General features: G+C 51.0%; 1 protein-coding gene across 2 annotated transcripts in view; it reads right to left on the bottom strand.

Annotated features, from left to right (window-relative positions):
* The window catches only part of CORO2B (coronin 2B), a 44,739-nt gene that overhangs the window by 10,556 nt on the left and 7,587 nt on the right, over positions 1 to 26,596 (bottom strand). Inside the window, exons 3-4 of one of the 2 annotated variants that reach the window (XM_049812569.1) lie at positions 20,802 to 20,868; positions 11,419 to 11,619 (exon numbers count right to left, since the gene is read on the bottom strand). In XM_049812569.1, coding sequence (XP_049668526.1) covers positions 11,419 to 11,619; positions 20,802 to 20,852 — 252 coding nt within the window. In that variant the 5' untranslated portion in view covers positions 20,853 to 20,868. The remainder of the gene's footprint in view (positions 1 to 11,418; positions 11,620 to 20,801; positions 20,869 to 26,596) is intronic. The other variant, XM_049812570.1, reaches the window with a different exon arrangement.

The raw sequence follows: 26,596 nt of genomic DNA, 5'->3' as shown, positions 1-26,596 counted from the left end.
CTTGGACACAGCCCATAGAGAAGATGAGAACTAGGCTGGGCTTAAAACACTGGGGACTTAGTTATATGGGTCATTTCAGTTATTGAGGTAAAGTGAAAAAATAGGTGCCTGCTCTCGCTGCCTTCAGTATGTGAACAAATGGACACCTTCAGCTCCATCGCTGGCTGGGTAACAGGGTCATCGGCAGTTGTTCCCCTCTGCCCTTCGATGCAGTCTCTTACAAACGCTTATTAATTCCCCGGCGTGTGACAGGCGCGGGATCACATCCCCATTAGCCAGTCTGTGATGAGCACTTAACGCAAGACTGATTTCTAACTCATGAGCCTCTTTCTAATTAGGGCATGTTACGCAAATTCCCTACCCATATGGCACAGGGTTCATTTTCCCCTCGGTGATTGATACCTGCCGGTGTGATTTTAACCTCCATTAGGGCCAATTTCAGGGGTGTCAGGGCAGGGATGGATGGAAGAGCTGGGATGGGGCAGCTGCGCCTGTCTCCTCCTTCAGCTGCCAACAGCATCGCTTCAGCTGGCTCAGAGAGCCTGAATTTTGATCCTTCTGCCCATCAGCAACAACCTGGCTCAGATCTGAGCTGCCACATCAGCCCCAGACCCTTAACTGCATCCTGCCATCCACTAATGCATTTTCTTCCCTGCATGTACCTGGCAGCTTCGCCCCAGATAAGCAGCAGTGATCGATGTACACAACATTTCTGACGTTATCAAATAGCTGAAAAGGCGTTTTCCTGGTTAATGCCCCAGACTTGGGTTTTATTAGCACTATTATAAATCAGTTCACATTTTTAGGGATAAAAACAAGCAAAGTGACTTTCTGACAGTTTTGCCAGGGTGACCCAAACCTCTGGCAGCCAGTGGCTCTGGATGATGCCACAGCCAGAGGGATGGTCCCCTGAACCCCCCATCCTGGCCCCAAATCCCCCCAGACCCTCATTCCCCCAGGATACTCTTCTTTGCTTAGATTACATCAAGCACCATTGCAAACACCAGAGCATCCCATAGGAAGGGCAATACATTAAAGTACGCACCACGTGTGGATTTTAAATTTTCCTTTTACACAGTGGCAAAGACAGCCCCTTGGGAAGTCCCCATCATGCCAAACCTGCACAGCGGGGGGCAATGGCCCCCAGTGACACCCCCCCCCCCCCAAACACTAAGATCTCCATGCTGGGAGCCAACAGTCCCAGGAAAAGCAAAGCCCAAGAAGGAGCATTGACTGACCAAGCGCCAAAAGTACTTGGGCCATAATACAAGGAAAATCATTAGAGAAGACAAGTCCTTCATTTATATAAAAAATAAAGTATTTCTGATGCAGAGCCTAGAAAACAGCTTTGATCAAAAAGTTTGTTTTCCACCAAGTTGAATTTTCCAAAGGGGTGGAGGGGAAGATTTAGGAAAATGTTGCTTTTCACTAAAACCAGCTCAATATCTAAAACATTCAGCAGTTGTTTCCTTGGGGCCCTGGTACATTGGGTGCCCCTGCTGTGCTGGGCACCCAGGAGGAGCTCTTTGCCCTGATGGGTGCTCAGGACATGGGGTGAGAGCTGCCCATTGCCTGGGGAGACCCGCAGAGCCCCTGGGTCAGCTATCGCCTTCAACCGAACTCCACTGCAAAAATCATGCCAAGAAAAGTTACAAAGAAAAATCTGATTTTTCATATTCTTTAAGTTTTCCCATGGAAAAAAATTAATCTTTTCACAGGCTGGGGAGGAGCTGGCATGTATGGGAAAAGCTCAGTGCTGGAGAGAGGACAGGGTGTTTTGGGTCTCATCCTGCACATGAGCATCATACAGAGCAACGCGTGAGCTGCAGGGATGCAGCCCCTGGGACAAGCAGACAAGATTTGGGAAGGAAAAAAACCCAAAAGTGAGATAAAGAAGGTGAAGGGAAACATAGCAACGTCAGTGCAACACGCAGCTCTGCCTCCCGGTACCACCCAGCAACCCTCCTATGAATTAACAGGATGCAAAGCACAGCTTTATCGGTTATTATATTAAGTACGCTAGCAGACACCGCTTAACCTTATCTAGCTTTCCCCCTGTTTTCATATTTGCATTAGCATGACATTATTAACACACTGTCTAGAGTAGAAATTCATGCAGCAGCTGTTAAATTCCAGACGGACAGACCTTTTAATGGCACAAGTTAATATGCAATCACTTTAATTTTGAGCAACCAGCTGAGTGATTTCCTTTGCAAAGCAGATTTGATGGGTTTTGTCAAAATTCATTAGGCTTTCAAGAGGACAAACCAGACTCTGGATACTAGGGATAGCTTCTGCCCAAGAATTCAAGAGGTTTGATTAAAGTTAGTTGAATGCAGCCAGCACGCAGGAGCTGCCACGGTGCCTGCAGTAAGGGACAGTGCCTGTGCAAGAGCAGTGGTGAGTTGTGCCCATACCCGGGGCACCTGAAAGAGGAGAAGGAGCCAAATAAAGGAAATGAAAAAAAAAAAATTAAATAGGGATTCATGCCATAGCTTCCCATTTAGTCATTCTTAGAGGGACCTTGCCAGCAGCCATGCATTAAGCCATGGTGAATCCTAATTGCTGGATCCCTGACCCCTGGCTAGGGCAAGCTCGGTGACCCAGATACCATCTCTTTAGCAAGAGCATGCCATGCTGTGGGGTGGCTCTCCGGGCTCCAGCAGCTCTGACATTTTCCATGGCATGCACTGGAAGGAGCAAACCTTCCAGCAACTTCAGCCCCTCAAAGCCTTCCCTTTGCTGGAGCAATTAGGAGCACTTGAAAAGAAGAAAGTTGTTTGTATTATGGCTGGGGGACAAAGAGGAGAAAGGACCATGAATTTTTTTAAGCTTCTTGAATTCAGTTATTTTGCTGCTTGGTGACTGAGAAGAAAGCCTTCCCCTGGGAACGGCTGGAACAGCAGCGAGGGCAGAGCCCAGGAGGGGTGGATGCACCGCCCCAGGAGGTCGGACTGCCCCAGGAAGGGGAACACCATCACCAGGAGGAGCTAAGCCTCTTTATTCTTAGAAGCATCCCTCTTAAGCACTCTACATCATCAAAGCGCTGCTGAGAGCAGCGTGAGCTCATGAGTAGTTTTGATATCAGAGTTCACCTCAGTGAACCTCCTGGCCATCACCAGACCCGAGCAATGGGAAACATTATCGCTTCAGATCCTCTAAGCAGCACAGGCTTCAGTCTCACGATGGCAGAACTCCACACTTGCTTTGCAACCAACCAGCAGGAAGCTCGTATAAATCATTTTAATATATGTATTTCATAAAACCTGCTTTTCACCAGGTTCCCTGGAAATACAAACCCAGAACATTTCCAAACCCTCGTTTTTCCTATGAAGCTCTACAAGTGTGGCACAAACCTTTATTCAAACTACCCTCAAACCAACCCTGCGTGGAAAACTTTACAGAAACAATAGCAGCATCCATCTGGCATTGATGCCAGCACCTTCAGCACATGTCCCTGGGTGAGAAACCTCCCCGAGGAAGAAGCACCCACCACCAGCCCTGGGGACTGGCCAGGCCACCCTTCCCCACCCAGCAGCTTCCCCCAGACGCTCCCTAATCCCTTATTAGCTTTTAGAGGAGGATCAGGGAAGCGCTGCCTGAGCCATAGGGGATTTACAGGGTTTCCCAGGAAATCCTTGAGTACACACAAGTCTCCAGTGGTTGAGATTAAGAGTAAATACATTTACTGCTGTCTTTTTAAAGAAGGTCTCTCCTATTTGAGAGCCAAAAAGGAGGAAATTACACAGATTTCCCTGACCTGGGGCAGATCCCCGGCTGATTTCAGTACAAGGGAAGGTCACTGCAGGTTAACTGTTCTTCATTAGGAACCAAGTCAAACAGAACCCGCACAAGCGAGAGAGGAATTGGGCAAACCCTTGGCAGGGACCCAGAAAACCCATTGCCACAATGCACTGCTGGCTGCACATCTCCCTGTAGCAGGGACGAGCCCTGGCTGAGAGCCCACGGGAAGGGGGAGGCAAGAGGAGGGCTCCAGGCAGAGCTGAGCATCACATCTGCAACATGAGTTACTTAAGCAAAGAGCAGTGAGAGCTTGAACACGAGGGGACAGGTTCCTGGGCAGTGGAGGTGTTGCACCAAGAGTCAGCACTTGCTACCCCAGTCACCTGTGCAGTTGCACAAATAATTCCCCAAGGAAATTCCCATGGAAGGATGGTGCTGTTGGAGACGTTTCTCTCCAACAACTGAATAAGGACAGATGCCTCAAGCCTGTCCTCCACTCTTTCTGCTCTCCCCTAGCAGCCTCCCTTCTGCCAGGATGCTCATCCAGCCTCCAGCAGCTGCAAACCACCAGACACGAACAATTGCATGGCCCCAGTTCAGCCAGAGCCAGCCAAGGCCGAGGAGACTGGGCAACCACACATGTGTTCCCAAGCAGGATCATCCCCTGGGAGGGATGGGGCACACAGCTGACCTGGCTGGAAGCTGGTCCAGGGATTCTCAGTAATATAAATCCATTAAAAAACCCAAGCCCAAGTAAATCCATGCAAACATCAATTCCAGGTGCTGGAAATGTCTGAACCTGCTTCTGGGTCCTGCAGAGAGTAACCCGGTTGTCATGAACACACTGCCAAGCCTCCCGACTGCTCTTGTGAATGAGAGCAGTAAGGAAAACACTAAGCCAAGAGCCAGCTTTCTAGTAAACAAATTCTAGAAGCTCAGCTCACATTCTGGCACCTTTGAGTGAAGAAGCTATTTAGCCAGATGTGCACCTCCAGGAAAATAACACCACAAGCGAGAACTGCCACCCCTATTCCCAGCCTGTAACACCTGGGAAATTCAAACAGGGAGAGGAAGGAGATGGAGATGTGCTCCGTGCATCCTCCAGCACCTGCTAAAACAGCATTTGTATTCTTTAAACAAGCAGTGGGAATACACAGGGGGATGCAGAGCCGGACAGGATTTCTGCTTAGTCCTATGATTTTATTGCCTGTGTATCTCCCATGCCCTTGGGTCTACAGGCACATGCCCCAGCCAGCCTCACCATGGCAAGGGGGGAGAAGTGGAAAGCAGGAAAGGCTGCAACCCAAGCAGGTTTTAGCCACCATCCTCCGTACAGCAAGCACCCTTAGCCATCCTCTCCCCCAGCAGAAGCTATCCCCCACACACACACACCCCGCCGCAGCCCCACCAGCAGCGCAGCTGGACGGCATCTCAGCCTCCACACCATGCTCCTTGAGCAAACTTCATAAGGCTCCTCTCTGTGCCTCAGTTTCCCCAGGAGTGATGATGCTATCGCTGTCTCTGGCAAACTCCGTGCTTGGGGTGCTTTGGGATAAACACAGTCCCAGATTTACCAGGTTACTTGCCATAAAAAATTACATTCATTGATAGATGACTTAGTTACTCTTTTTGTTATACAACTAAACCACACAAGTCATAAAGCAAGAAGGGAAATCAGCATTGCTTAATGCCATTTTTGCCAGTATGAAGGTTTAAATATCCTCTTGTGTGGATAGAAATACTGTTAAATTAAATATGAATACTGTTGTGAGCTGTAAGCATCCCATCTTCTGCTCAAGCAGGCTGCAGCCCCACCGCTGCCTATGCTTGGGGTAACCATCAGATGAGCTTCTCCAGCCGTGCTGGACCCACAGAGCCCTATAGCCCTAAAACCCGCAAAGCGATGCACACAGCAGCTTTTGACAAACAATTTGCACAGATTAAAACCCCAAAGCCTTGCTGCAGAAGTATTTATCTGCACCATAAAAGCAGTAGCCAGGCTCAAGCTTGTTAATTAAAAAGACAAAAGCCCGTATAATGTCCCTGTTAAATTGGATTATGGACACTAAAAATAAATCCATGTTTATTGGTAACAAAAAGCCACTTTTCCCCAGCGAGGACAGGGTTTCTCTCCATTTTAACCGGCAGAGGGGGCAGGCAATTGCAGGGAGGGCTGTGCTGCAATGGCCCAGGCAAAGCCGAGCTCTCGCTTCCCCAGGCTCGACCCCAGGCTTTGCTGCAAATGCAGCAGCATTAATGGGGGCAAAAATCCGTATTTCCTCTCCCAAGCTCCTGTTGGCCCAAGGACTGAGGTTTTCAAACCTTGTTTCCTCCTGTGGTCCACCACCAGCTCTCAGGGCAGCATTAAAATTTTATGCTGACACTTTTTGACTGATCCAGGTGCTTAAAACCAGCCAGGTTTTAAAATCCCAGGTCTGGGCTTCCCACAGCTGCTCTCCTGTTATCTCCTTGATAAATGCAGGGACATCAGATTGTGCTCCAATGTGGAACGGTAATGCTGAAGTGTCAGCTTTTTTGTAAGCCTCTGGTCTTTTTTTTTTTCTGGCCAACTCTAGGTTAAAGGAAATGTCTCCTGCAGACTAAAATCAGAGAGAGAAAAATTCACAGAAAACAAAAAAGTAGCACAGACCAAGGGAGTCTCCTGGGTCCTGAGTTTAAAGGCAGAAAAGCCTCAAGGACATAGTACAGAGAAACAAAGAAAATTCTGTATTTTTTTCCTGCAGAAACCCTCCCGGTACTTTGAAGTGCAGCAGTTCTGAGAAGCAAGAAAAAGAGCTGTGTGATGAGCTTGCCCGTTCCCTGCCCAACCTCGGCAAGTCAATGTCCCCGCAGAGCAGGGCATGCACGGGGGGGGGGGGGGGTCCCTTGGGCAATGCCACAGGCAGAACAGATGCCACCAGCACCTTGAGCCAAGACGAGTCATCCCAGAGCCAGGGCAGGCTGCCTGGGGCACGCAGCCCACTCCTCCCGCTCGCCAGCTGCCACCCAGCTGGCAGGGGGGGCACCCACTAATCCGACAGACAAGGGACGGTGGCCCTGCTCCTCTGTTGCATCCCCCTTGTGCTGGGTAAGGAAGGGACAGGCAATACAGGCAAGTGGTTCCCTGAAGCACAACTCAGGCTTCGCCCAACCGCTGTCCCTGTCCTCCCCAGGGCTGCCATGGAGGTTTGGGACCTCCGTGGGGATTAGCAATGGGTCTGCCACCTCCATGGGCTGCCCCAGCTCCGGGCAGGGTTATACAGGGCCCCCCAGCAGCAGCAATAGGCATCAGTGTCCCACTCGGACCCCTGCCAGCCCCCCTACAACCCCCACGTTCACACTTCCGCGGCTCTGCCCAGCCGCCCATCGCCGGCGGCAAGGCAGCCCTGCCCGCAGCAGGGTGAGGGACCTGCCCCACGCTCTGCCCCACACCACGGGCACTGAAGCTCAAGCAGCTCACACACAACGACCATGGCTACAAGAGGCAGCGCTGGCACAAGCAACAGCTTCAGACTTCAGCTTCCTACGTGTAAACAGAGACTCCACCTTCCTGCTCACTGCTTCCTTCAGGCGTGCAGGCAGATAACATTGTCTGGCTGTGGAAAACAAGCTATCTTCTTCCCACATAGAAACAAAAATCCTCCCGATGCAGCACAAGTGATAACAGCCACCCTTCCCCTGCAAGGGCTGCCCTAAGGGACCCTTGCAGCATCCCCTTACCACCCCAGCAAGCTGCATTACAACCCCTCCTCCCCCAGCCCAGTTTATATGAAGCTAATTGAATCAGGCACAGCTGAAATAAATCCCCATACCACTGGAGTTTGTTCTTCCCTAGCTGTTTTGGCCAGCTCAGGGCCAGCAAAACCCTGGTGCTCCCTGAAACAGGTAGGCTTTCCGAGCTTCCTTGGTGCTGGTTGTTGCAGGTGAGCTGCAGCGCAAACACATCAGTTTATTTTCCGATTTAAGAACTGCTGCCAAAAGCTCTCCCGGCTCTGGGACTGGGAGGAGAGCAGCTCTCAGGCTTCAGGGCTGCAAGTACAGCATCCTCAAAAAGTGCCACGTATTTTGTCCCTTCCCTGGCCAGCGCGCTCCGGGGCTCCCCACGCGTTTGGATAAGGCTAAAGCATTTTGAAAACTAAACAGACCAAAGCTGAACACAACAGTTTAGGGCTAGAAACTCCCCAGGCAGGGGGAGAGCGGGTGCTCCTGGGGCTGCTCGGCCCCATCCTGGCTCTGGGGTCACGCATGGTTGTGAAAGTCATTGCTTTCATCTCAGAGGAAAAGAAAAGCCCCATTGCTACCTATAAAAGCCTGGAAATGCCACGGAAAGCACCTTAGAGCGTTTGAAAGCCCAGAAGAGGCAAAGGCTCCTCCATGGGTGACTCTGTGCTGTTGATGGCGATGCTGGATTTCAGCGTTGATGTTAAGGGATGTGCAGCACTGGGAACACACTGCTGTTTGGGCTGCAAAGGGTCTGATCTCAGATTCTCCCAATTAAGCACATTCTCTGCTAAAACATTGTAGCCACATGATTCCTGATGTTTCTGGAATTTTTGCAGAGATTTTTTCAAAATAGAGCCCAAATCCTGGCTTTCCTACAATTTCACAGGTCCGGCTCGCCCAGCCCCTCTCTGTCTACACGTCCCTTCATAAGGCAGAGAGTACAGAGGACGGCTCGCTGGGAGGATGGGGTCTTTCCAACCTACACAGCCTTGCACAAGTGGTTACGCATCCCCATGATTGCTACGTAAATATGTGAAGAACCAGCATTTCTGATGTGCAGGCAGAGGAACATATGGCCCAGCGTATGCAAATGCATTGTCACTTGAAGCATAAAGCAGAGGGGTTTCTGGTGAACATTTCTGAGCAGAACAGAGGGCAGAAATGTAAAAAAACCCAGATGGCAGCAAATCAAATCCTGAGTAGATCTGCAGTATCTAGGTTACCTTAATTATGTTCAGCTAAATATGGATGCCAATTAATTAGAGGGCTGCTGATTTCCAAAGAAAATTAGTTTACTCTTAATGAGCTAATCAGTTCCTATTTAAAAAAAAAATGAAATTATTAGATTGTACAAAGGCGTGTGCAGCCACTTGACGTGGAGTGCCAAGGTCTACTCCGGCTGGGATTTACTGGGTGCAATATTGCCAGGATTTCCACACGGGGCTGACGATCCCTTCAGAACAGGTTGCAAATGGCATCGTGCTCCCTCTGCTCTTATCCCACTGGGACCGGGCTACGTTTGCCAGAAAAAAAAAGGTAATTTGCTGGCAATACTGGGTTATTAGCTCAGGATTTAGGACCACGAGCAAGCACTGTGTGGATGGGCATCCTCCCAGCTCGGGCTCAGTGGTGCGGGGAGGGAGGCAGAGATGGAGGCTGGAGCACTCCGAGTGCTCAGACAAAGCTCCTGGTTTTTCGAATATTAATGAGAGTCAAGCTGTGTGCTGCAATTAAAATGCTGATTATAATTTCTTCCATCTGTAGCCGATTCTACTCCAGAAATTAAAGAGAAATTCAGAAGAGAAGTGAATGTTACATGGGGAAAGCGTCTAAGAGGAATGGCAGGGCGTGGGGAGATGGGGTGTGGAGAGGCTCGGAGGGGAGCGCTCCCCCATCCCGCTGTGGCCAGCTTTGCCACCTTCCCCTCCCAGCTGGAAATCCTGGTGGGTTTGTCACCACGACTTTGCTGTCCAGCAGCCTGACAGACAACCACCTTCTTCCTATGCATGTCGCACGTCTTCATACACAGTGTGTCTTCAAGTTAGATGGGGTAGGTGCATCCTTAAGGGGAGTGAGCCCAGCTCCTCCAATGTCAAAAATGCTCCCAAGAATGAGTGACTTGGAGCCCCCATGTCCCCTCCTGCAGCCCAAGAGCCGTGGGGCGAGGGAAGGGTGCCCAGGGATGGGATGCTGGTACCAGCTCCAAGCTGCTGGTCCACATGCTGGAGCACCAGCGGGAGAGCAGGAGTGTCAGTGCAACCATGGTACCCTGCAGCGGTACCCTGCGGCAGTGCCCTGCGCTCAAATTTCAGCAGCAAAGCAAAGCAAAGGTAGTACTTATTTCATGTTCAAGGTCGCTGCCGCCCAGCTTTTCCTCCAAGAGACGCAGCTCTGCGTCTGCTACGGGGATGAGTGCTCGGCCAGGAGCTGCTGCTGCACACCAAGTGCAGTCCCACGGGGTGGCTTCTGAAGCATCAGCTGAATTTACAGGAGTTTAAAATTGCATGAGCAAGAGATGTGCGGATTCATGTGGGTATTCACGCAAAGAGCTGGGGAAAGTCTTAGCTGGGGAAGCAAAAGCCCAGCACGGTGGGGAGAAGGGATACATTGCTGCAAACAGGATTGATAGTGCAGAGGTGTGTGCACCGCTTCTGCCGTGCAAAGTGGTTTAGACAGGTACAGCTGCGAACCGAAGCCCAGAGCCCTCTGCATAGCACATGGCTCCTGGGCATCGGCTACTGGTAAGGGGCTATGGCTTGGTGATGGAGTCTTAAAAATAAATCTTGTGTGAGGTGGCATCTGCTGCAGTGCACAAAGCAAAAGCCCCTGGGGTTTTGCAACAGGAAAACTGGGTGCACAGCCATGCTCTCCTCTCAGGCTGCCCAGGGTGTGAAATTTGAGGGCTAAGATTATACAGACAAGCTGAAATAAAGGGTGTCCTGGTTTCGGCTGGGGTAGAGTTAATTTTCTTCCTAGTAGCTGGTACAGTGCTGCATTTTGGATTTAGTGTGAGAATAACATTGATGACACATGGATGTTTGAGTTGTTGCTAAGCAGCGCTTATCCTAAGTTAAGGATTTTCCGTTTCCCCTGCTCTGCCAGCAAGCAGGTGCACAAGAAGCTGGGAGGGAGCATATCCAGGACAGGTGACCCGAACTAGCCAAAGGGATATTCCGTACCATAGAACATCATGCTCTGTATATAAACTGGGGGGAATTGGCCGGGGTGGGAGTGGATCACTGCTTGGGCATCAGTCAGTGGGCGGTGAGCAATTACATTGTGCATCACTTGTATTTTCTTGGATTTTGTTTCTCTCTCTTTGTTATATTCCTTTTCATTACAATTATTATCATTATATTTTATATTATTATTGTTATTATTATAGTTTAGTTCAGTTTAGTTATTAAACTGTTCTTATCTCAACCCACGAGTTTTACTTTTTTTTTCCAGTTCTTCTCCCCATCCCACGGGGAGCGGGAAGGAGCGAGCAAGCGGCTGCATGGTGCTTAGTTGCTGGCTGGAGTTAAACCATGACAAGGGCAAGGACCTGCTACCTGCTCGGCAGGGCAAGGGGCTCCACAGGGACTCCCTTGCTTTCTGGGAGCTGCGTCAGTGAAATACTGGGGTCACAAACCTGGGGTGGCCTCTGCCACCGAGAAGGGGCAGGGTGGAGGTATGCCCAGCACCTGCCCTGCCTGCACGTGCTCACTGAGAGATGTCAAAAATGCTTTTAACAAATGTTTAATTTTCTTCCTAAAGAAAAAACTCAGTTCACTAAGGCAGCTGTAAATCCTCCCTTCCCCGCACCACAAAACCCCTGTAAAGGACAGCAGAAGCTTCGACGCATCCTGCTGCAGGAAGGGATTCCCAGGACGGAGTGTGCATCTGCACACCCGCCCTTAGGGACCAGCTCCGGATCGGAGTTGCCTCCGCCAGGGCCAAACCTCTTACCTGCTCGAGGGGGATGACGAGGAAGGACCCCCCGCCGGCACTCTCTGTCACGATGGCAAGGAAGCGGGCGTTGACGGCGCAGAAGTGGTTGTCGTGGACGTTCTTGGTGATGGGGATGCCATCGAAGCAGTGCTCCCGGCTCGCCACCTTCCCGTAGACATTCCGAAACTTGGAGCTGCGGTACTGCGGGCGCCATGACATCTGCGGGGCAAATGCAGAGGGCTTAGCCTTCCAAAAATACCCCACCTGGGCTGTTTCCCAGTTGCTTTCTAGTTTCCAACCCGTGCTGCGATGGGGATTTTGCCTGACAAGGCACAGCAGTATCAGGGCAGTCCAGATCTGCAAATGTAACACCCTTGAAAAAATGTTAGATGTCTCCCTGGTGCAAGGTACAGCTCACAAAAGGCATTAAAAGGCTCTCTACTGTTGCAAAATTTAAGCTGATCTCTTTTTCAGCATGAACTCCTTATCTAGAACACACAGCACTACTACTTCATGTGCATATGACAAATGAATTAAGGCTTTTAATGCGATGACTTGGAAATGGATTAGTCTGGACCACATGAAAGCATGCATCGGGGCAGAATAAGAGCACTTAGGCAGGGAGTGAGCATCGGAGAGTTGGTACACGATGCGTTCAGCTGCCTCAGCTTATTTTGCACGGATGTCCCTGCGTGGGCTAACCCACAGCATCACAGAAGCACTTGCTGCAGGCTGGATGCCATCGCTGCCGGTGGTGAGATGCTCCCAGGCACCCGCAAGCTGATCCCAGCGGACCAGGGATCCCAAGGACCCCCTAGCTCATCCTACTTCCCCAAAGCAAGTCCAGGCACTGCAGATGCATGCACAGAAATGAGTGTACTTTCACTTGTCCTCACTACTTTGCTTTTTCTAAGTAAAAAAAGGACTGCTTTTTCCAGTTCGCTCTTCTTTTAAACAACCCTTATGGTAGCACAAGTGTCCATAAAATCTATAAAGATTTAAGGCACTTTGAGTGTGCAGAGGAGCATAAGCATTTAAGCCACGTTAGAGCAGCATAAGTACTCAGCTCTATCCAAACACAGGGTAATTGCATGCCTGAGGACTCGTAGCCGCTCGTGTCTTCATAACCAGCATCTATCAACAAAAGCACGTAAGTGTGTACTTAAAACACTGGGTCACCTACTGAGAGCATCTCTTGGTGCAGGGTAACACTCCTGTGGCTGCTCTAATCCTAAATAAATCCAAGTCCCTGCTTCCCAATAAACTCAACACCATGGGCACACCGTTGGGAGCATGGTGTGTTTGAGCAGTGTCTCCTGAATAGGAAAGGGGAATGCTTTAAGACTGGAAGCAGTAGCATTTCCATCTCTAACTTTTATAAACAAGCTCATTGGCTTAATTCATGGTGATGGGGCAAAAGGCAGAGGGAGGAGCAGCAGGGGGTAATAGCCTGCACCATGCATTATAGGGATGATGACATGGGACATGTTGCAGTGACATCGTGCGAGCAGAGCCCCAGCCGTACCAATACTCCTTGCAGCGTTCAACGCCCTGCCTGCAGGAAACCTGCCTGTAGGCAGAAATCCTGTACAAGGATCCTGCTGCGCTGCCTTCACCCACCCATCACACCCAAAATCCCAGCTGTATTTTCCATCCCACCAGCAGCACATACACTGGGACCATCCTTCTGAGGATGCACGGCAGCACCGGGGCTGCCCGTTTGCCATGGAGACGATGCTGCGATCCCCAGGCTGCAAGGAAAAAGGACACAGATCCTTGAGGATTTAACCCGGAACGACAGCAGAGACATTTTTGTCTGGAAAGGTTTCTGCTCTGAAAAAATGCAGACTCACATCCAACAAAGCGCTGTGAATCTTTGCCAAACCTACCCAAGCGGTCGGAGCCAGGCAGGGCAAGGAAAAACACCCCGACCACAGCCTGAGGAGTGGCTTTCAAGAGTTACACTAAATCCTACACTTTCCTTTGTCTGAACAGATGAGTTTTCATAGTGGAATTAATTTTTTTATAATGGTAAAAAAGCACAAAAATATATTTTGATATTTTTTAAGCTCTCAATTTGTTCTGTGATCCCGGGACTTTGACTTTGCTCTCATTTCTGCCCTCTGTGCCCCTCTGCTCCGGACCTATTGCAAAAAAAGCCCCAAATTCTACTGAAAGGGACACTTGCCCAATCCTTCCCCCACTAAACTTTTCAGATGCCTTGTAGCGTATCCCCACACAGGAGAAAACCCACGGACCCCCCTGCTGAAACTCCTCCTGCCGCGTGGGAGGTAGCAGAAAAGGGGCTCTAAATATTTTCTGCATCCAGAAATTCAGCTTAACGAGTCACTGCCAAACAAAGCCCCAGCACAAATGAGCTCCAAGCAGCCCAGAGATGTGTCTTTACCCTTGACGTGGCTCCTCGCGCGTGTGCTATGGATGCTCCCTACTCGCCACGGTCCCCAGACACAAGAGCGATGCTGCTTCCAGGACCTCACCACTTTTGCATCTCTCTTTTTTCCAGCCCTCCCTGTTTTATTCTTTCATCAAAAACTGGGCAAGTCTCCACTCAGCCCCCGCCACGCCGGGAGGAAGCAATAAGCTTAAGTGCCTGTTTCGCTCGAGAAATCCAGAGTTTCTTTCCTTTAACCTCAGTCAGTATTTCCTGTAAACAGCGTCACATCGCCCTGCGGCCCCAGGGATGCAGACAGCCCGGAAACGCCGGCAAAAGCCCCGGCGAGGGGCTCAGGGCTGTCCAGAGCCGGCATTGTGCAGCGGGCGGCTCCCGGCTGGGCCCTTTCCTGCACATTTCTAGGTTTGGCAGCCGGCGGAGGCTTTCCCGCACCAGAAATAGCTCCATGTGCCGCGTGGGAGAGCTGGGAACCTGGGGGGGGGCTTGCAGGGGTCCCAGTCCCACCGGCTGTGGGGACCTTCAGCCTTAGGATGGAGTGGGTGCTGCGGTGAGGGAGGAGTGGGGAAAAGCAGCTGATGGGACAGGTTTGCACCAACGGGAGGGTTTGGGTTGAAAAATAAAGAGCTCAGTGTCCTTTGGCCCTTCGTCTTGTTCTGAAGCAGGCTGCTCCTGCCGGAGTTGTGTCCTGTCACTGCAGCAAGGTGCTCAAAAGGTGGGTGGTCAGGAAAAGTCCACTTTCAAAACATCATCTTCGTGTCTGGTCCTTCAGCAGATGGCTGTGTTCTCCAGCTGGAAAGTGTCCTGGAGAAAGCAGCATCTTGCTCTGCGGTGCTGTTCACACCTCCGGGTTTGGCACGTGGAGGTGCTGCCGGCATCAAGGGGATCTGCTCAGCCTGGGTTGCCACGCTCTGCCTGAAACCCTTTCCCTGTGGAGCCCACTGGGCTGCAGGAGGCATTACCCACAAATAAAAACCTAGAAAGATATTCTGGCTGAAAAAAACCGACCAGTTTCCCATTGCATTATCCCATTTGGGTGTTCTCATGAGTGATGTTTCAGTTCTGGATTGATGAAAACTGCAAGTTTCCAAGCAGATGCCAGCTTTATTTTTCCATTTAATTTTATTATTTATTCCTCCACTTATTTATCCCCACTATATATACTTCAACCTTCTCTTTGAAGCTAGTGTCTGCAGGCAGGCACATCTCATGGGGCTTCCAAGCATCCAGGGGATGGGGGAAGGAGCAGGAGCCCTTTGGTTTCTGCTGGCAGCCCATGGTGGCTGCAGCACTGAGTCCATGGCAGTGCTGCCAGGGACACCCCAGCTACGACCTGGAAAGATTTGCCTGGCACCCAGGATGTGGACAAGAGCACAAGCCCACATGCAAGGCCACCAAGGGACCTTAGGGATGCCAGGAGGAAGAAAGTCAATGAGAAACCAACGTGCAAAGTATGGTGCACCACCCTTACGCTGCAAACATGGCTGCTGATGGGTTGCACATGGGAAGTCTTCCCAGCAAAAGACACGGTTTCACAAGAAACACCACTTTATGATGGAAAACGGTTCAAAACATGTCAAATTTTCTAGCTGGGAGGATGAAAATCTCTTATCCCGCAGCCTCTGCAATCCAGGGTAGAGTTATAGTTTCAGATGGGACATAGCTTTGTTATTTACTTATTTATTTTCCCTTCACGTGCTGCTTTGCAGAGTCCTTCGCTCCCCACGGTTCTGGGCTCAGAGGGGGCACGCTGGAGTTCGGCGCTCGACAAACATCCTATTTCCTGGCCAAGCAAGCGAAGGCTTTTGAAGACGAGGAGGGGATGGAGAGGAGGGGCGATGCAGGGATGCTTCGGACACTGGCAGGATGCAGCTCAGCGTTCCCCTCCGGTGCTGAGTATTTTGCAGGTGGTGCTGACGTTTCCCAGGCAGGGAGGAAAAGAGCCCCTTCCCCAAAGGAGCTCGACTCGGGCAAGACAAAGAGGGAGAGGAAAAACTGGAAAAAGTGACCCAGCCACGGTCCCATGCCAGCCCCTCTGCCCTACGCTTCCTCCGGGGGGGGACCGGGGGCTTTGCACGGGTGTTTGCATGTGGAGACCAAAGCGTCTCATGTCCCACGGGGTATGGGGAGAGGTGTCCATCACCTGGCCATGATGGCATTGTTCTGGCAAGCCCTCCATGTGCCAGGGGACAGGAACCTTCCCCAAAACTTAAAGAGAAACGTTGCATTTGCTGTCTTGCCCTTGAATTTAAACCCTTGCTCCATCTGCATTTCAGCAGCTGTGGAAACAAATGGCATTTCAAACTCTTGGGGATTTTTGTTCCAAATTTCCTTTTTCTCCTCACAAGCTATTTGCAGGGTTTTGACTTGAATTTTGAAAAATTGTGTCTGTTCAGAACCTATCTTTTTCATTGCAAATTATTTCCCCCCTACGAATACCCTTCTCTCTGGTCTAGAACAGAAAAATGAAAAAAAGAAACTCAGGGTGAGTCAGGGGTGCTTGAGAGCCCCTCAGCCATCACCCTGCAGCTGACGGGCATGCTGCTGCTGGCTGCTCTCCGAGAAGATGCAGGATGCTGGAAAACAAAAAAATCCTGCTAATTCTAGCTCCTGTGTGCCACTTGCCCTCATGCACTTGCATAAAGCTGCAGATGTCCCTGGAGCCCTGGTCAGCCCCAGGTCAGATCGAACTCCCAGCAGCGAGGGACCAGCCCCTGTCACCATGCAATGTGCCACATGCAGCAATTCTGGAAGTTATTATCCAAAGCATTTGCTATCCTACAGTACGTAATTTTAATGAAACTCGCTTTTTGAGTAATTCTCTACATTCTGCTGATGCTAATGGGCATTTTTATTTTTCCATCACCACTCTCAATGGCTCAGAGGCATTAAAAAAAGTTATTGATTTATTGGAGTCATTTCCATCCACCTCCAGAATTGGACTAATGTGCCACCATTTCCAAGGTTCATTCTAGTTCTGCATTATTCTTGGACCCTGTTTTTTTCTTTCATTACAAAACTCCTCCCTTGTTTTAGGTTGAGCAGAACTTACAAGAAAAATGAGAATATTGTAAAGCACTTTGAAGTGAGGCAATAAAATAAATCACATCCCCAATCACAATATTCAGCATCAACATTAACCTCATGAAACAAGCAACAGCAAAGAAATTCTCCGCTCCACTCCAGTGTTTTTAGGCTCATTGCAATGTTTTACTTATTTAAGTGCTTGAGGGGGAAAGCGTGTCCCAAAATCCCAAGCTGGAAGGTGGAAATCTCTTTGGCAACAACAGCAGAAAACAGGCGTGCTGGGAAGCCCTGAGCAGGGATACAGGCCAGTGCAGAGCATCTCTATCCCCTTCCTCTCCTTGCCCTGCTCCCCCCAGCAGCCCCGGGGAGGGGAAGGCCAGGCAGCGCTGCCATCCTGCTCCTCCTCTCCAAACAAAAGAACAAAGCAGCTCATTGAGGTTTCATAATCGGAGCAACGATATCTGTCGGCGCCGAGCCGGGCACCGAGGCTGGGGGGGAACATCCCTCGTTTAGCAAAAATATTTCATTGAAGGAGAAATAGAGAGGAGAGCCAGACTGTTTTCTGTGTGCCATTGCATTGGTTGTGGTGCTGTTCCTCAAAATCAGAAGAAAACACACAGACCTGAAGGTGGGGAAAGGCCCCAGGGACAATATTATAGGCAAGGAGCCCAGCGTTTGCAGCTCCGGGTGAAGCCTGCCATGCTCCCCGGCACCTTTGCAGAGTTGCATTAGGATCTTGCTCTGTCCCTGCTCCACTGCAAAAGCAGATATGGGGAGAAGGCGGGCAGCAGCATGCAGTGTAGGTCGGTTAGCAAGAGATTTTCCATACACGATAGGGCTGGATTAAGGTAACAATGCTGTGGAGTGGCTGCAGCCCCATACCAGGGAAGGGACGGGCAAGTTTTCCTCTCTGAGAGCGCGGGCTGCTCCGTGCGTGGAGGTTGCAGAGAGCTGACTTCCCTCTTTTTCCCCATCTATCCCAGGAGCTGCAATATTGCATCATGTATCACAGGGCTGACACAGGAGCAAGAAATGGAGGCATCCATTTCTTGGATGGAGGAGCTGATCCAAGCGGCATCCGCCCTGATCCATGGGAGTGGGGAGCTCCGCAGGACGAGACACAAAGCAACCCTGCAGCTGCAGAGGGGTCAGAGCTGCCCCGTCCTGGGCAGCCTGCGAGCTCCTGCTTGCAGGGTGGGGAAATAAGCTTTTAAGTGGGTGTCTCAGACTGCCATTCAGTTTTACAGCAGAGAGCAGCTTCAGGAGCAATTGCATTAAAAAAAAAAAAGCAAAAAACCAAAAAAACGAAAAACTTCTTATTTTGCAGGTTTTTCTCTAGGATGAAGGACTGGTACCCTCCCCGCAGCCACCATCAGCTGGGCAGAGCAGATGCCATGGGGCAGGCAGATCTGACCTGTGTGTCCCAGAACCACACACAAAACCCAGGAGGACCAGCTCTGCCCACATCCCCCTGGGAACAGCACTGCCATTCGCCTGGAAAAAAGAAAAGGAACCAAGAAGCAAAAACTCAGCGCCTCTTTGGAGGCTTTTCTGATCTGCTGGCAGCTCCAGCCCTTGCCTACCAGCAGCAGCAGGACACAGCTCTTGTCTCAATGTGTTTATTTTCAAAAGCATCTTTTCAAGCATCGGGAGTCTTGGCAACAGCAGCCGGGAGGGAAAGCTTGCGCAAAGAGCCCCTAACGCTGCAATAGGCAGTTACACAGCACAGTGGACTGTAATCCCTAAAAAATCTGTATATCCTATATATAGCAGCGCTTAATCTGCCTCAGTCATGAAAGCTTTCAGAGAAATGAATTTCTGCTTTCACCTGTACGAAGCAGTCATTTTGGGGGGGTGGCAATCCGCCACCCCCCACCCCCCCCCAGCCCCAGCGCAGCGGGAACCCTTTCTCCTTCACACTGTGCCCTCCAGCAGCATGCCGGCAGGGTGACAAGGGGGCTGTGGCACCTACAGCGGATCTTTGGGTTGCTGCGATGGCACATAACATCTCCTATGGCCTCAGAGAGGTTTTTAATGGGAAACCAGTGCTCTTTCATCGTGACTGTCTGACTTATTGTTCTGCCCATGGTTAAGTATCAGGGTTATGGCTGACTAGCATGAAAAAGATATTTGCATGAAAAAGTGTGTTGGGAAAAGGAAATGCAACACTTATTGTTTGCCTAGAAAATTTGGGGCTTCCAGGAGGGGTTTTGCAGCACGCCAGGACACAGTGCCTTTCCAAAATCACATTATTCCTTTTTTTCTTGCCTACTCCTGGCACAGGCAGAGGTTCTGGCAAGCATTCCCCATCTGGGGCTTTCCAGTTAAAGTCAAGGCACGGTTTTGTATGAAGGAAACCAAATACAACAGAAACCCACCCCCTCACTGCCCCTATGCCTCCCTTGCATGGTGTTATTTTCCCTTGCCCATCTCCAGAGCCAACACATTGCCTGCACATCCCTGGAAGCCGCTGGGCACAAGTTATTTTCCATCAGAAAGGTCAGTGGTGCTCGAGTTTGACATTTCAAGTATTGATCAGCCGTTAAGGCAATGAAGTGTTACTGCGCAAAAACAAGAGCTGCTTTTCTGCAGGTCTTAACCAAGGAGATGGCTTCATCTGTTAGGAAGCACAGGGCTGCCTGATCCTGCCCTGCCCTTGCCCAGGGACACTCCTCACAGCTCCCTTGTGCAGAGAGCAGGGAAGAAAACATCAAAACAGCTCTCCAGGGCTTATTTTAGAGGAAAAAAGCCACTACCAGACTCACTGCCATACCACACTCCTGAGCACCCTGCCATGTGCCTTCCAGGACAGAGCCATCATCCCCAAAGTCCCCGCGAGGCGAGCGCAACCCTGCTCTGCTCCTGATGTTCCTCCGCACCCACTGAGCATCAGCACTGCGGGATTTAGCAGCCTCGTGGCCGAGGGGGGATTAAACCCCTTCCCAAAGGACGTGGTATGTATCGGCCATGGACTTGAGTGGGAGCCCAGGTCCCACAACAGCCAGGAGCAGGGGACATGCACCTGCAAAGCCCTGGGCTGAGCAGGCCTGTGCTCGTAGCCTAAATCAACGCTGGCAAACAGCAAAACACTGTCCCTGCAATCACTAAGTGGTGGGGGAGGTGCCGCAAAGCCACCTCCTTGCCCCAACCCTGTCCCCACTCGCTTTGCTTGAGCAAAGCCACTATTTTTTTCTACTCAGAGAGGAAAATGCACAAGCAGAAGCTGGCAGAGCTGCTGGTGGGCTGTGGCAGGACCGTGTCACCCCAAGATGTGTCCTGCCCAGGCTCCTCCAGACACGGAGGATGGGATCTGCTCAGTGCATGCCCAGTGCGTTAGCAAAGCATGTACGTAGGATTGATGCTGCTGGAATCCACTCCCTAAAGAAAAGCCTGAAATTAAAGAGCTATATTTTGATAAGATACTCAGTATTGCTAAAATTAGTCATCAAATGCTTATTGTTCCATGCACATTAGATTAGAGCCAAACAAATGCTGATTTTAATCTCTCCAGTACTCTAATGCTCTGATGCTTCTCAATTCAACCTTGAAAACGGCTTTTGTTCACATTAATGGCTTTCATGCTAACGAGGCTCGGTAAGATTTAACATTTAGGCACATCCCGCTCTTCATTTTAATAACAATTCCACCACAGTGAGCAACACATGTTCGCAGTGTGCAGGCATAATTCAGCCACCAAATGTGTCTGAAAGTCCAGATTCAGCGTTGCTGCAGGATTGATGCTTCAGCCAGGGCACCCGGGCGCGTTTGCAGCCCAAGCTTGACTTAAAAGCGGTCGGGCTAAGAAATGCCGAGTCTCCGGTGTAAATTAAGTGGTTTCTCCCATGCCGAGGGACCTTCAGAGCACAGCCAGCCAGTTGGGCTCTTGGCTTGCTTGGGCTCAGCTGCTGTTTCTATGCATCTCTCTGTCCCAGCCTTATTAAAATGCCCTGCGCGGGACACTCACCAGGCTGCCGTGCTTGCTCCCCAGCACGCTAGACTTGTGGAGGTCTCTCATTGACTCGACAAGAGCTCTGTGCAGAGAGGGAAAGCAAAAACATTCAATTCACCATCCCAGGAGGCTGAGATAAAACACACAAACCCTTCCTGCTTCTCCACGCCGCAGTGTTGGGCAATGTATGGCAGGATCTGACCCCCACAGGGCTGCTCCCGGATAATTTTTGCACGAGCCAGAGCATCACCAGCGGCAGGGCACAAGGCTGAGCCCCCCGAGCCGCCGGCAGAAGCCATCGCACCGACCCCCATCTCCTCTTCCTTGGCAACTGCCAGCCCCCTTTAGGATAATTACGCATCGCCGCCTACTTTTTTCTAGAGAACAAACTAACTCCAACACAAATAGGTTTTGCTCCTGAGACCGTTAGCAAATGGAAGCATTTACGTACATGGCATATTACCTGACTCATACCCAGTTAACATGCTCATTAACCTGTCCAGAAACCCTGGGATCAGCAGCGGGATGTAAAGCAACATCTATTCATACACCTAAGTAAAGCTTGCTGGCAAGTCAGCTGCTTGCTCAGAGCCCCCAAAGCACCAGTGTGGGCACGACCACCCCTCACCTGCCACAGCCAGGGCAGGATCCAGCCCCAGGCCCCGCATGGGGACGGCCTGCCATGGCAGCGGGGCTGCAGTGGCTGCAACAGGCAAGGGGCTGATCCCCTTCTGTGGGGAAACACAGAAGGGAGAACACTACTTTGCTGGACGTTTTCAGTGCAACCAGCTTTTGCAAGCACCAGAAATGGGGGGTGGGGGGGTGGGGGTGGGTGTCGCACTGAGCCATGGGGAAAAGCTGTTTTGCCCACTGCCATAGCGCAAACTTTTAAAACGGCACATTTTCAAAGGCTTCAATTTTAGAATTTGTGCTTCTCTGCAAGAAGCCCTTGCGTGAACTTTGAAAAAAGGTGGTTTGCATGAAATCCAGCATAGGCTGATGGACACAGCTTGTTGACACGTTCCCAGCCCGTGTCCCCCCGAGGAGCAGCCCCAGGCATCAGGGACGTCGGCCAGAGCCCCCACACCCATACCAGGCTGACAACATGCAGCAACACAGCAGCGATGATGATCAGAGTCCCGAAACCACGTCCTGCCGGCCTGAGAAAGTTACAGGGGCTGGAGGGGAAGAAGGGGTTTAATAGTTGTATGAGGTCAGTTCAGGATTATATACTGACCACTAAAAAGCAGATTATGGGTATTTATGAGGCAGGAAAAACTGCACATTCCATTACAGAATAACTATGTCGATAATGAAGAATAAAACTCCCCATTAAGCCTCCATGCAGTTATTATGGTTTGGATGGCTCAGTAGATGACTCCAAGATAACATCAGCGGTGCCACGGGACCTCATCCATCTCCCGCTGCTGCGAAAGTGCGGTGGCTCCCAGCCTGGGGCTGGGGACCATCACAGCTCTGCTCCCCACCAGCACCGGTCCAGCCGAACCCCTGCCCCAAGGTCTCATGCAGACCCGTGCAAGCCCCTCCGTGGCTGCCTGCAGGCACATAGTCCCAAATGCCATCAGCATCCTGAAGGTGCTTTTACCTTCAGATCAAGTTTTTCCATGCATGTTTTGATCCCTCAGTAAAAAGTTTATTATACACAACCCAAATTAATTGTAAATGTTCAAGAACAGAGGAAAGAGTCTCCTCCTTGGGAAGTTTTCTTCCCAATTCTGATAGAGGTTTGATCCCCATGAAAAGCTGAAGGCTGAGAAGCAATTGCATATTTTTTGCTTTATTGACCTAACATGGAGACCCGGGGCACTGCGCCAGGCAGAGTTCAGCAGCCTTCAGTGCCGCAGACACGCTAGTCCTCACCCTTGCCAGCTGACGCCGTGCGAGGCAGCATCCCTTGCCGTGTGCCTGTGGCAAGATGAGGTGCCATCAGCCCCCTCTTCTCTTGGGGGGAGAGGTGAATCAGCTATGCAGGGAGAGGGTCCTCCTGCTTCTGTCTCACCCCACCAGCTCCATTTGCACCGTGTCCTGCTGGGACGCGGTGCTGGAGTGTCTTTCCCATGGCTCGTGCATGTTCATACCCCTGATAAGAGACCCCATCCTCCCCATCCCCACCAGCCCTTTACACATACACACTCCACGGAGCAGGGGAGAGCCCTTCAGCCTGCTCTTGACGACACTTTGGAGACGCAAATCGTACAATAACCAGCAGAGCTCCTCGTTTTCTCCTTATTTATGCATCTGGCTTATGGCACAAACAGCTGGAGCAGCAGAGGGAAGCTGAGCAAATGGCTTCAGCTCTGTACCCAGCCGCAGGAAACACCTTTGGGCTCTAATAAACACCGGAATAAATGCACTAAGCAGGGCCTCAAAAAAGAGCATGTTCCTATAAAACAGGCTGTCAAGCTCCCAGCTCCTCCTTCCCACTGGGCTTCTCCCTGCCTGGCACAGCTGGACAGCAGCAGTGGGGACGAGCTTGCAGACCACATGGCAAAGCTAAAAACTTTGCTGGGGGGAAAACGGAGGTGCTGGGGGTTGGTGCAGGGTGTAGCTCAGGTCTCACCCCATCCAGCACCTCACCGGCAGTTCCCTACCAGCAGCAGCAGCCCAGTTCTCAGGGGGATGCTGCCAGCCCGTCGGAGGGCTGTATGCTGGTACGTGGGACATCCACAGCGTGGGCTCAGCAGAACCCCTGGAGCACACATTGGGTTAAGGTTGCATTTAAAAAAAAACAGACTTGGGGTTTGATGCTGAGTTCACTGAGCCCTTACCCAGGGGGTTTTGCATTTGCCTGTTTGCTAGAGAGAACGATGAGATGGTGGATTTAATTGCCTTGCAGTGCAGGAGCACCAGCGCTGACATGGTCTGTCTGCTTCCTTCAGAGGCGGGCTGGCACCAGCCGCTCCTGCTGTGCCCCAGGAATGTGCCCCCCACCAATGAATCCACACACCGAACCTCTCTCCCCCGGGCAGGGTTGGCAGGGGAGCGGGACGGACCCTGCTGACACCGAGTCCGATGGCGAGATACAAGCGCTGAGGGAGCGGTGGCTGCGCTCAAGAGGCGTATTTGGGCTGCCCCACGCTCAGCCATGAGCAAAGGAGCAGCACCAGGGCTGCCGTGAAGCTCCGTAGGATGATGTCCCCCGTGAGGGAGTCCCATTTGGGCAGAGGAGAGACCAGGGACACCAGGCAGTCATACAGCCCAGGGCAGAGCTCCCAAGGGGCTGAGACACCCCCCCCCCCCCAGCACTGCTCTGATTTGGTACCCTCCAAAGTGGAGCTGAGCTGCCAAGAGCCAGAGCAGATGTCTGCTTCTGCACCCATTGGGGCAGTGGGTGCACCCCAGCTCCCCGACGGTGACCCCGGAGCAGGGGGTGGCGGGCCCGAGATGGGATTTTTGGCAGGTACGGTTCACTTTGGGAAAGGCACTTGTCCTTAGTGCACAGACAAGGAGAAGAGGCAAAGAGAGTTCTGTGTTTATTCAACTTGTAGAGAGCAGTAGATTGATTTTACAAATATTAAGGATTAATCCCATTAATATGGTCTAAACAAAGGACAAAAGATAGATGAACATTTCTGAAGCGATATCTGCCAGCTGAGTTTTTTCCAGCCTGGAAGGAAGTGACTGGGATTTCCCTAGAGTTCAACTTTTCAATGATTTCTTCTTTCTAGAGACTCCTGACTGCCTGGGAAGAGCCTCTCCTCTTCCCAAGCTGCTGGGAAAAAAATCACCAAGTGAGGCCAGATGTCTCCTGGCCTTGGGGCCAGGCTGCCACTGCCAGTCCCCATCGCTCCTTGACCACAGTGCTGCTTCCCACCTACCCTGGGCAATTCACATGGTCCCACAGATGTCACGGACTGCCTGGGAACGATACAAAAAGCATCTCTGGCACCAGGATTTGCGGTACCAGCGGGGGCCCCATTTTGGACCATTTTCTCCCCAGGAAACCTTCCAGAGGAGGCAAACCAAACCTCTCCTGGGCCCACGTGCTGAGAAGAAACACAAATCTCACGCTCATCAATAAATACTGTAAACAAGCACAATTTTCCTCCCACTCTGTTTCCCAACTTCTTCCCACCCTGCGAAGCCGACGGAAACATCCTGGCGAAGCACAAAGCGTTTCTGGCCCCCAGAGCTGCCCTGGGTCACTGACCACAGGATTTTATCCTCCTCCCTCCTCCAGCTTCTTGGAATAATGTTTCCTTGAGGGCAAAAATATTGCATGCTTTTTCTCAACTTCAGAGGTTTTTAGGAAACTCAGAGAGGGGGAAAAAAGTCTCTTTTCACGTGTTGAGATGAGCGGGTAACCGAGCCAGGCGCTTGTCCATGAACGTTATTTCACATCGCATCACACGTCATCAAGAAGACTGAGTCAAGAGACTTGGTCACAACAGGTTTTTTCCAGTCAGGATCCAGCAGTTTTAAGCAGAATAAGAGGGGTTGCCTATATAACAACCTCTGGTGGGAGGATGCCATAAATCCAACCCCTCCTAAACTCACCTGCTTTTTAATTGCAAAGAGGTGAAAAGCCACATGCACAGGTATTAAAGGGCTGGGGGACGGTGGGGACACAAGTGGCTGCCAGACCCCATGGGTAAGAAACTGCTTGGGAAGATGCTTTCGGTGCATTAGCATGAAAAATTCGGGGCAAAGAGGACTGCTGGGAGCACTAACATTTCTACTTTTTTCATAGCCTGAAAAAAATCTTTACCAAGCCCCAGCTTTGTACAGGATATGAACCATAGAAACTTATTTATCCTGGCAAACGGGACTTTTCTAAAGCAGGAAGATAGCACATGGGTGAGCAGCTCAGACACCTTCCCTCACTTGCTATTTTCCATCTAAAACCCCCAAAATGTTCCCCAGGAATGAGCACACCGGGGTGTTCCTCGGGACATGGGGCAGCATCCCACAGCCCAGGCTCCGGTGGCTCCTTTCCCATCCCAGCTGCTCCCGCACAGAGCCATTTGCTCCTGGACAGCTTACAAAACCACAAGGGTTTTTTGGAAGTTTATCCCAGTTGGGGGCAAAAGTTTTCCAAAAGAGAAGAAGGAAAGAAAACAAAAAAAAAAAGAAGAAAAACAAACACCATCTTCTAAATATTTCAGGCTTCAGAAACGCGTTTCCTGGCCAGCGTGAGGAAGTGCCAGAGCCTGGGTAGATGGTCACAGGACAACTGGGGCCGGGATGCAGGAGGCACCGACCCCGCCACTACCAGCCTGCACGGTGCCCGCCGGGGAGCTGGAGCCCGGACAAGCCCTGCCTTGTGTGTCGGCTCCCAGGAAGAGGGAAACCATCCACAAAAGTGAAATGGAGACTTGTTACACAGGCACAAACAAGAGCGCAGGGAAGCTCATGGGGGAACGGTTGCGATATTCCTCCTCTGCCCCGTGAGGTGCATGCATTTGCCACAGCCTTCAATCTCGCCTTTTCCCTATTTTTCCTTGCATTTTGGCACACAATGCTCTAGAATCGGGTTTCTTTGCACTTAATGTAATTGCAAGAGCAGCTAAAGCGACTCTCTTTGCCAGAGGTTTGTAGTGAACTGACCCGGAGCTGTGAACCCCCCTGGGAAGGTGCAGGAGCTGGTGTCCTGCAGGCTGAGCCCCCACGGGACGCTCGCGCACCACAGCCTCGCCATGTTCACCCAAGCAATATTTCTGTACATTCAGCTTTTTGGCCGCTTGCTTAAAGGACTCAGCATTTCTGCAAAGACTGAGACTTCCGTGGATCTGCTCTCATCTGATGTACAGAGCTTCTTTGGAGTACAGGGTCAAATCTTGGAAGGAGGA

Source organism: Accipiter gentilis, chromosome 10 (genome assembly GCF_929443795.1).
Source record: "Accipiter gentilis chromosome 10, bAccGen1.1, whole genome shotgun sequence".
NCBI lineage: Eukaryota > Metazoa > Chordata > Aves > Accipitriformes > Accipitridae > Astur > Astur gentilis.
Note: the sequence above shows the minus strand (reverse complement) of the source record. Positions and strands in the feature narration are given on the sequence as shown.